This window comes from Anomalospiza imberbis, chromosome 2 (genome assembly GCF_031753505.1).
Source record: "Anomalospiza imberbis isolate Cuckoo-Finch-1a 21T00152 chromosome 2, ASM3175350v1, whole genome shotgun sequence".
NCBI classification, from domain to species: domain Eukaryota; kingdom Metazoa; phylum Chordata; class Aves; order Passeriformes; family Viduidae; genus Anomalospiza; species Anomalospiza imberbis.
In genome coordinates, this window is record NC_089682.1 from 26,296,751 (window position 1) to 26,307,782 (window position 11,032).

Here is an 11,032-nt window from a genome sequence, read left to right on the forward strand (position 1 = left end):
CTGTTATTTTGTAGAGAAAGTAGGCTTTTTATTATTAAACTGAAATACTACCTAGCTAACAACACAACAGTGTGATACCTTTTGGTAATACTAATTTGATAGGAATTGTTGCTCATTCAAATAAATTAAGTTGTAATAAGGCAAGAAATTAAAACAAGAAAACACAGCATTTTTTATCTTTAATTTAGAATTGTTGTGATTGTAGAAATGCTGGTGATGCTTTTAGTACGCTTGACATACATAAAGAGACTGAAGGCCGTGGCTAAAATTTAAATGCTTGTTGAATTATTTAACTGTTAAATAACTGCACTGTTTGTTCATGTGGTTTTGTTTTGTCTCATGCAGTATCTTGCTTTGTAATAGTGCAGCTTCACTGAGCCACAGCAAAGACAAAAAAACCCCTTGAATTCTTTTACTAACTCGTTGTGAATATTAACTTGAGTTAATTATGGAAAAATTCACTATTGATGGTGGCAACACCAAAATGTCATATATTGTAATTAAAATGAAGTGAAGGATGAGAAGTAAATACCAGGCCATTCTACAGCTTCTGCTGTGTATTGTATTGTTACTGTTAAGAGGTTTTATAAATATCCTGTTTCCTCAATACTACATTCAGGCAGATTCTTCTGTGTGCCAAGCATTCTAAAATGCATATCCATTCTTCTAGAAATAGAAAAACTAATTTATACTTTCTGTAACTGTCAAATGTAGGGGGTACAATATAAAATTCTCTGAATATTACTATTATTTGTTATTTCTCTTTTAGGGGAAGAAGGAGTTTCAAGTATCACTCTTTCAGACATTAGTATTGCTTATGTTTAATGAAGGAGATGAATTCAGTTTTGAAGAAATTAAAATGGCTACTGGTGTAGGTAGGAAGAATAATTTCTGATTTTTAAGTTTATTCATCAAGTGATCAGCAATTATGATTTAGTATGTGAAAGCCTAATTTTAAGAAATTTGTAATGATCATTAGGACAAACTTCATGTGCCAATAGCATACACACCCTAAAAGAGATGAGGAAAACAGACTGCAGGTGTTTCTTAGTGTATTTTCTTGGTGTGTAAAATGGACACTTCACAAAATTATTAGAGCTGTGTGGGATGTAGTACTACTAACAATCTATTAGATTTACAAAATGTATCACTGCAATTCTTAAAATTTAAGTGGTGATAAAGACTGTTGTGTGTACAGATTATTTTTGCTCCCGTTCAGATTCACATACTATATTTTGTAAATAATTTGTTGTAGAATGCTGTTAGTTGGGGATGATTTAAGAGAGTATTTTCAGTTGAACTGTTCCGAGGGCTCACCTGCCTGTTGCCCATTCCTGTCGCTGGGGTGCCCCTTCACACCAGGTCTGATTTGTACACAGCAGCGCTGTGTGCTGGTTTTGTACATTGTAGCTCTCTGCCTCTGCACTTGAGCCTGAAGGACAAAGAAAGCTGAAGAAGAGTACAATTTTCTTTTTAACCATCTGCAGTATCTCTCTTGTGTTTTTATGTTCTTGGGTGGGTTTTTTTCCCCCGAATTATTACACTCTCTTGAAATAGTTATAGCCAAAACACTGTCGTCATTACTCTCTGCAAGTTTTGCATCAATCAGCAGCTTACACTCAGTAGTCCTTCACATGTTGAAACTTAACATCAACCTAATACAGCAGTATCTGAAAGAGTATTTGAGCCCTTAAAAGTATTAAAATATTGTAATATATTTACTAAAAGACTAAAATGGGGATACCAAGAATCCTTGTGGTTCAGAGTGATGCCTTGCAGAAGGAAGTACAGCCTGGGTGCTCCATTGTCTCAGTGTCAGTGCTTCCAGTTACTTAATCATCCTCTCGCTTAATGGTAAGGGAGCTGAAGAAAATCCATGCCAGTGATAATAATCATCAGGCTAGTCTGGAGAGGCTCATTAGGTTGGAGTACAATGTATACAGAACAAACACAGGTTCATGCAAGCCTGATCCAGGTCCTGATTCAGGCTTTCTCATCTTAGATTGCTGTCCCTTGGAGCTTGCATTCTCACTGCCTGACAGCAACAGATGAAATCTGCTGCATGGAAATCCATTCCATTATAGCACAAAATAAGGAATTCAATAGACTGTTTTTAAGGCAGGTGGCTGGATTTGATAGTTGGGAGCTACTTATATGTCATTGCACTTAGCGCCATGTCTGTATTTCTCTCCCTTTTGGAGAAGTAGTATAGAAATATAGGTGGTAAGGACAGTTCATGGTCCACAGGATTCCTGTGAGGCCAGGACGAATAGCACAGAATCACAGAATGGCTTGGATTGGAAGGGATCTTAAAGATAATCTAGTTCCAGCCCCCTGCCCTGGGCAGGGACACCCTCCATTAAGCCAGGTTACTCAGAGCTCCATCCAGCCTGGTCTTGAACACTTCCAGGGAAGGAGAATCCAGAACTTCTCTGGACAACCTGTTCTAGTGCCTTGCCACTCTGACAATAAAGAATTTATTTCTGATACCTAATCTGTTCTGTTTAATTTTGAAGCCATTCCCTCTTGTCATGTCACTACATGGTCTTGTAAATTTACAAGTTCCTCTCCATTTTTCTTGTAGGGATTAACGGGCCATGGTTGGAACTTCTGTTTTACAATCACTGTTACAATAAATCATCATCACCTCTTTAATGAGATTGTCATTGGTACATTAGGACAGTGAGAAAATGCAGAAACTGTTAACTCAGAGAAAGAATGGTCATTTTCTCTCTGGTTGTGCTTCCTCAAGATGTGTTATCCAAATATATTCCATTTTTTTACCTGCCTATCAAGGGAGCCTCTAGGAGCTGTAGTTCTTACTTCTACTTCAGAAATTGATAGGTAATTGTAAATTCCTTCCCTTTGGCATACTGTAACCTGTGACTTCACATGCAAAGCTCCAGAGTGTTTTAATAGCAGCCTTGTGTTTGGGCAAAAACACAGCTCAACAATCTGCATTTACTGAGACTGAAACACACAAAATGTCTCAAATGTCATAAATGCCTGCTTAGCCCACATTGTTTAAAGGGATCTTTTAAGAAATCACGGAACAGTTGGAAGTTTAAAAGAAGGAAAAGGTTGCTCTGTGTAAAAGCTTAATTATTTTAAAAATAGCAATAGTGTTAATCTTTTACTCAGCTGTACTTCAGCACTAGATTGCAAAACCTTTCTTTCAGTTTTTAGGCTAAAACTCTGTTCAGGAGATCCAACACATTCAGTGATAATTTTATACTGTGATAAAGTATTCTAGAGACTGCAGACACTGCTTCAATGCAAAATCTTGATATAAGACTTTGCAACATAATTAGAATGTTTAAGACTTCATTTTATCTTGTCTAAATGCTTTTAACCTTAAATATTAATAGATAAAATTTTCCTCACACACTTGTGTCTACTACTTTCCTGTTTTGGGGAAAGTTTGACTATAATAGCTGTCAGCTCTACCCTCCCACAAAACATCTCCTGTCAATTTAGACTTCTGTATTTTTATTATATTATGTATTTTTTGCTGTGTGATAAAAACACTGATCAAATCTTGAAACAGGTGGCTTTGAGTTTCTTGTCATACACTGACTTTTTCTTTTCCAAAGTCCTGTTACTACCACACAAAACTAAAGCAATAAAACTAAGTTTGTGTTAATGTGAAATCTTTTCTGAAACTATTTTGGAAGGAAAATTCACTGAGATGAGCCTAAATCTGTCTTTCTGATGTATATAATCCTGTGCATGCTCTCAGCATTTAACCTGTGAAAGATGAGACCAAGTTTGAAGGCTGTGAGCTACTTCATAATTGGAACTTAGTTGGAAGAAAGTAGTAACATAAAACAACTGGCTTTTCAACTTATTTCTAGATTAATCTCTTAAAACTCTTGATGTTAATGTTTTGTTCTGCTTTCTCCCATATTTGAACTCCTTCACAGAGGACAGTGAATTAAGAAGAACCTTGCAGTCTTTAGCTTGTGGTAAAGCACGAGTATTGATTAAAAATCCAAAGGGCAAGGATGTAGAAGATGGAGATAAATTCATCTTTAACGGAGATTTCAAGCATAAATTGTTTAGAATAAAGATCAACCAGATTCAAATGAAAGAAACAGTACGTACTTTTTGCATTCATTCAGTTTATGTATTAACTGTTTATCTACATATCCCATATGGGAAGACATAATCTCTTGTAATTTTTGCATATAAAAATGAAATTTTTGCATATAAAGAAATGAATATTTAATTTCAAATGATAGTTAATTTTTAGAGTAGTTGAGATGACTCAGAGAGGCAATAAAGACTTTAAAATCACTGAAATTGAAAACAGCTTAGGTTGCTTCCTTTGCTTGCAAATTTAAATGCCTATATATTAAACAAAAAGGATCTTGTAGATGTTTCAGTCCATCTTAGAAGTTTCTGTGGTATTGCTGAAGTGTTGGTACTATATTGAACTCATGAATCAAATGTCACCATGTCACTTCTATATTTAGCAGGTAAGAAGGCTGTAAAAGTCAGGGTTGTCCCTCATTCTGCAGTGAAAACAAACCTTTTTTGTTGTATCTGAATTCCCATTCTTGACACAAGGTGACATATTCTAATTAACAGTGACTTGTTTCTTTTTTGCCTTTGCATATTAAATTCCCTGAAAAGTCAAACTGGAGTTTGACACAAAACACTGTTGTATTTGGTCTGTCAAAGTGTTATGTGTTCTCTCCAATATCTTAAGGGAGTTTCTAAGATTTACTTTTATTTATCAAATAATGTAAAATAAGACACATTTTTTCCTCTTATCAAATAATGTAAAATAAGACACATTTTTTCCTTTACGTTATCCTGAATTTTCTCTTACTTGCTTTAGCAGTACACTTCACATCACTTAGCCCTTGGAATGCAGTAATGCATGCATCTGTCTCAAAGATAAATAAGAATGCATGAGCTTCATTTTATTGTGAAGGTTAACTATAGAGATAGAATTAATAAAAAGTAGTGACAGAGGGTAATATGATTTGTGGTGTTGTATTGTTCTTTAGGTTGAGGAACAGGTCAGCACAACTGAAAGAGTATTTCAGGACAGGCAATATCAGATTGATGCTGCTATTGTACGAATAATGAAGATGAGGAAGACTCTTGGTCATAATCTTCTTGTTTCTGAATTGTATAATCAACTGAAATTTCCTGTAAAGGTAACTTTTTTTTTCTTTTTGTCAAACCATCCTAGATTTCTCTAAATATATGGAATTCATGTTTCTATTCAGCTTGTGTATAACAGCAAGAAATGTGAAATATCACAGAATTAAACCCAAAGATTAAGGTATTGTGTGAAGAGACATAAGTCGGAGTATCAGTACTACATCAGTTATATACTACGGTGCATTTCTTATGTAGCTTTTAGCAGTATTTTTTTTAATGTTTACCTTTGTATTACTAACTGTTACACTCATCTCATCTTTTCTTGTAGCCTGGAGACTTGAAAAAGAGAATTGAATCTCTCATTGACAGAGACTATATGGAGAGAGACAAAGACAACCCCAATCAGTACCACTATGTTGCATAAAGGAGAAGAAATAGTTTTATTTTTAAAAAATTGAAAAACTAAAAAATAAAAACCAAAATCATCCACATATATCTTTAGGACACCAAATACCTATGCTGTTCCAGACTTTGCTTTTAACAGATTGATCAGGTTGATCTATTTTATTCAACCAGCTGCATGCACTGCTGTGGAAAAGAAGCAAAATGACATGGTAATTGATCACCTTTGTCGAGTCTTCTTACTAATTTTAAATGCCCTGGGTTTTTTTTTCCCTTTAGTTAATCTTTTGTTCTCTTGGGTTCTTCAAAATTTAGTTTTACAGTTTTGTTTAACAATGTCATTGAATTTGGATGGAAAGGTAAAATCACCTGTGTGAGAAATGCTTTTGTCATGAATGCAAGTCTGGTTTCTTCATTTAGGTGTTCCTAACTGCATCTGTAAAGTCCCTAAATGCTGCATTCTTTAGCTACAGTTACAACTTTGGTAACTTTTCAAAAACCCTTCATTGATGACCATGTATGTACAAGCAGTGTTGTTGAAATGCACTGAAGTTTTGCACCATGAAAACCCTTAAACTTCTGTTCAGCTAATATTCTTTCAAGTTATTACAGACTTCAGTCTGGTTTGGATAAATCAGGTTTTGAAGTGAGATTCTTGAAGTGCCAAGAGGACAGCTGCATTCATGTGTGTACTGAGCTGTTGGATTATTTAGCTAAAATATGGATTGTACTATTATTACTGCTTCTGCTGGCTTGGGTGACAAAGATTAGATCTGAGTCAATGAGGCCCTACCTCATTTTAGGGCAGCAGGTGAATTTCACTGTTTCTGTAATTGCCGTAACATTGAGTTCTGCCTTGAAAATAACATCCAGGGAACCTACTGTACAGCGTGCTCCACTTTAAGAAAACAGAACCTTTTTTTAAAAAAATACTTTTATGGTCTCAATATTGGGAAAGCATAGCTTTTTGTCTTGAAAGACTAAGGACTTTGTGAGTACTTTGTTACATACTGTACATATGTAAGTTGATTTGAATTAAAGAGTGAAAGACACTGTAGATCTGTTAGATAACTGTAACTATAAGGAAGACACTTTTTCTGGGAATATTTGCAAGACTGTTTATTTTCCTGATTTGTCTACTGGTATGTTTCATTTTGAAAAAGCTACCAAAGGAGTTTTGATCACTACATAAAGGAGAATTTACCTGAGCAATATTTTTTTGAGAGGTACCTTACTGAGTTTATGTAATGTGGGGTTTGTGCATCAAATAAAAGGCCACTTCTTAAAGTAAACAATGCTATGAGGTGACAACTTGTGGAACTACGTATTAAAAGTCCTTATTCTGTCCTCTGGTGTTATTAATTGTATTGCATTCTGAATTATTTTTGGTCCATTTGTGTTTGGAGACTAAACATGTTTAGTTTATTGTATTTAAAGCATATTTAATATTATAATTTAATGTAGACTTATTTTAATATTTGAATCTTCATTTAATGCAAATAAAATCTTTGATGCATATTAAGTATTAATTTCTTAGCCTTTGTGAGAATGTGGCACTTTTTCTGAGGTTGGTTTTTTAGTGTTATACCATTCACTTTGTAGTTCACTTTTTATGTATATGGAAACCAATCAGATCCATCTTACCAGACTTCTAAACCAAAAAGGAGTATGTACCTCACAGAAAGGTAATGGCCAGAGAGCCTTTATCCACACTGAAAGCTGGCAGTAGTGTGCAGTAGCTGTTAGGAAGCAGTGAGAATGCACTGCCTGCCCCTTCTGAACCCAAATGTTCTGGTTCAGTAGTTTTAAACAATAGCTTAAAGAAGTGGTGTTATCCTGAAGATGACTGAAAATGTTCTGCCTCAAGAAGCAATGTTAATTAAAAGTGCTGAGATGTGCAGTATTTCTTAATTGCCACAGACTGAGGGCTCTTTGGCCACATTATTCTGGTCTAGCAATTAAAAATGAATTGTTCCACAGCAGTGGAAATTATGAAGCCTGTCATTCTGTGCTGCATGCCCTTGGTACCCAACTTGTATCATCCCTTGCAAATAACCTGAAGCAGCAGTACTCAGAGGGGTTTTCCTTGCTTATGCCTTTCTGCTTGTGGGAGCGGGGGTTTTGTCCCATCAGCTGCTCATCTCTACCCATCCCCTCTACCCACCTGAACCTACAGAGACTGTCATGATCCCTGAAGACTTTTCCAGACTGGTCTGCAAGTGGTTTCAGAGGTTCAAAAGCTTTGGCCAGGTAATTGTAACTCTTTTTCTCAGGTCCTCATTTTCAATTTGATTTCCTCAAATTTTTCTTACTGGGACATTTTATGTGCTAGACCAAACAGGTAAGCAGTTATTTTATGAGTCAGCACGGAAATCACTTCTCCATAGTGAAATAGCTGCACTTGATTGCTTTTCAGTAGCTGGTGATAGAATTTGGCTGAGCAGTCTGCCTCAGTCAGTCGGTTCTTTGGGGTCACATTGTCTGAGTGTACCTGTATCTGCAGGGCAAAAGTTGTTAAACACTTCTTCCTGGAAGATCACCCAGTGTTGAAGATGTTGGGCAGTAGCAAAGTAACATGTCCTCTACAGAGCATCGATGTTCAGGTATGTCAGGGAAACCTGGATCTTGGCAATTCAGTAAACTTAAAACAAACGGTATGGCAGCTTCTATGGAATGACAAAAATAACAGCAGGGGTCTGGATACAGCTGGGGGCTCTAACTTATCCAAACATACATTATATACATTTACAAAGCAATTTTCCTAAATGTGACACGTTATCTAGCCCAGTATTTCCTGAGGGAAAGCAAGTGTGAGAATGGAGGCTGGGGGCTGACTTAAAAGTTCTTCCCAAGTCTGGCAGTTACAGCTCTCCTTAACCAGCCAACAGCCTCCTTTCTGCCCTCTCCTTGGGTCTTTTTTTTTCTTAGTTCTATATTTTAGCTTTCCCTGGATTCCTTTAGCTGAACCTGGGTTTAGCATTTAACTCTCTTGATCTGCTGCAGCTTTTTCATCCTTCCTTTGTGCTGTACATCTTTGAAGAAAAAAAAAATACAGACCTTTCAGGTAACTTCAGTGTCTCGATTTGTTATGCAGCTCTACCTATGCACTGGTCCAGGCAGGGGGGCTGAGTGCCCGGGAAGCTGCCCAGTGGAAAAGGACCTGGGGGTGCTGGTGGCAGCAGCTGAACATGAGCCAGCTGTGCCCAGATGCCCAAGAAGGCCAAAGGCATCCTGGCCTGTATCAGCAATAGTGTGGCCAGCAGGAGCAGGGCAGTGATTGTCCCTCTGTACTCAGCACCAATGAGGCAACACCTCAAATCCTGTGTTCAGTTCTGGGCCCTCACTGCAAGAAAGACACTGAGGAGCTGGAGCCTGCCCAGAGAAGGGCAGTGGAGATGGTGAAGGGTCTGGAACACAAGTCTTGTGATAAGCAGCTTGGAGAGCTGGTGTTGTTGAAGCTGGAAAAAAGAAGGCTCTGGGAAGGGAGCCTTATTGCTGTCTTCAACTGCCTGGAAGGAGGCTGTAGCCAGGTGGGGGGGGATTGCTCTCTTTTCCCAGGTAACAAGTGACAGGATTAAAGGAAAGAACCTCAAGCTGTGCCATGGGAGGTTTAAGTTGGATATTTGGAAAACTTTCTTTACTGAAAGGGTTATCAATCACTGGATCAAGCTGTCCAGGGAAGTGATGAAGCCACTATTCCTGCAGGTATTTTAAAGGCCTGTAGATGTGGTGCTTAGGGACATAGTGTAGTGGTGGGCTAGGCAGTGCTGGGTTACTAGTTGAACTCAGTGACTTTTGATGTCTTTTCCAACCTAAGTGGTTCCATTCTGTTTGTAGGTTTATTATCTTTGGCAGGTATGTTCAGGAGAGTGGACTCTGTACCATGAATTTGGTTAGCCATTCCTAGCAAGTCTCTTCTGAAAGGAAGTAACCATGTGAAGTCAGGTAGTACTCAGCAAAAGGCTATGGAAAATAGTCATGTTTTGTGGAAATTTTGTCCTTGTAAAATCTCCTAAATCTCCTAGCCTGTACTGTCTCCCTTGCTTGTACTCTGCCTTGACCTCACAGGACAGTTTTTACTGTAGTAATGGCTCCTAACTCTCCTGGGTGTTTCCCATGAGCAGCCCATTCTGCATCCATGGCTCTAAAGAAAGGCCAGGGAGTGCACCATGGTTCCTCTCTGGGCCTGTGAGCATGCTGGTTGGCCAGCAGCTCTGTCAGCTGAAATGTGTAGTGGCTGGGTATGGACTACATTTCCTTTCCCTCAGTGACAGCACTAATCTGGACCTCCAGGCTGTGTATAGAGCCGCTTTTACAGAAGCTGTGACTTTGTTTGTCTTACCTGCTATCATGCTTGACTGATATCAGCCAACAAGTTACCAAGCAGTGGGGCTGATGGCCAGCAGGGTTGTGCAAGACTTGATGCATTTGTCTAACAAACACCCTGGTAGTACCTGTATTGAAAGGAGGTGGAAATTGATATGGTGCTGTCTCCATACCATTAATAAAGGCCCAGTGAGCTAATGATCCACATCATGGAAGGTCAACATTGTTCTCTGCTGATAATCTTATGTTCTTTATTTACCAAATTTTACCACGGTATTCTTGCTTTATGCAACTTTTTTTTTTTTTGTTAGTAATCCAAGCATCTGTCATTTCTCCCTTCAGAGATGCCAACTGATTTTCCAGCAGGGAGGCAAAATACTGCACACCAAGTTTAAACCTGACCTTGGGCCTCCCTCCCCATTTGTCTTGTGGCATACTCTGTGTTCTGCAGACCTTCCTCCACTCCCAGTGCAGGTTCCATAAACAGTGATCCAAAATGAAAACAGCTCATGTCCCACCTCCATTACCCTCAACTCCTCTGCAGATGAGTCATTCAAGCACTTGACCAGAGCTGCTCATTATGTCCTTTTCCAAACTAACTTCTGCTTTTGGCAATGCATGGAAAGAATAAAGATTGCTGGAATTGTTGCAGGGAAAACCAAACAAACTAAAATAATACATTATTGTGTCTAAAAATGCACAGAAAAAATGCAGCATTAGAAAAGAAATATGTGTTTATAGCAATAGCATTGAAAATGAAAAGTAGAGCCCCATGCCATCCTAAGGAGCAACTAAACTTATCCAGGATGTTTTGGGGAAACAGGAACTGTGAGTGAACTGAGACAAACAGCAAGGAAAGGTCAAGTTCACAGCAGATGAACTTGATTTTAGCAGCTGGGAGTAGCTAAATTGCATTCCAAATGGGTTCAATATAAAAATGTATGAAGGCAGCTTGGGAGCAGAAATAATTTTGTCTCAGAGATGATTAACCTGGAGCAGCCTGTAGTGAGGAGAGGGACTATATGGCAGTCATCGTGAGAAAGCAGAGGCACACTGCTACTGGCATTCCAGTTGTACTAGAAACAGGATTGCAGGAGCAAGATACAAGCTTCTGAGGTTTCAGATGAAGTAAGCATATCCCCAACAGTGTGGATAAAAGAGAGCATTGGATTACAGAGTGATCAAATTA

At 38.1% G+C, this 11,032-nt stretch overlaps 1 protein-coding gene and 1 long non-coding RNA gene across 3 annotated transcripts in view; one reads left to right on the top strand and one right to left on the bottom strand.

The window, feature by feature from the left end:
• The window catches only part of CUL4A (cullin 4A), a 34,253-nt gene extending 27,218 nt beyond the window's left edge, over window positions 1-7,035 (top strand). For both annotated transcript variants that reach the window (XM_068180202.1, XM_068180204.1), the window contains 4 exons: window positions 770-875; window positions 3,924-4,096; window positions 5,016-5,168; window positions 5,444-7,035. In XM_068180202.1, coding sequence (XP_068036303.1) covers window positions 770-875; window positions 3,924-4,096; window positions 5,016-5,168; window positions 5,444-5,539 — 528 coding nt within the window. In that variant the 3' untranslated portion in view covers window positions 5,540-7,035. The remainder of the gene's footprint in view (window positions 1-769; window positions 876-3,923; window positions 4,097-5,015; window positions 5,169-5,443) is intronic.
• LOC137468455 (uncharacterized) overlaps window positions 1-11,032 on the bottom strand; it is a 224,167-nt gene that overhangs the window by 102,096 nt on the left and 111,039 nt on the right. The window lies entirely within an intron of this gene.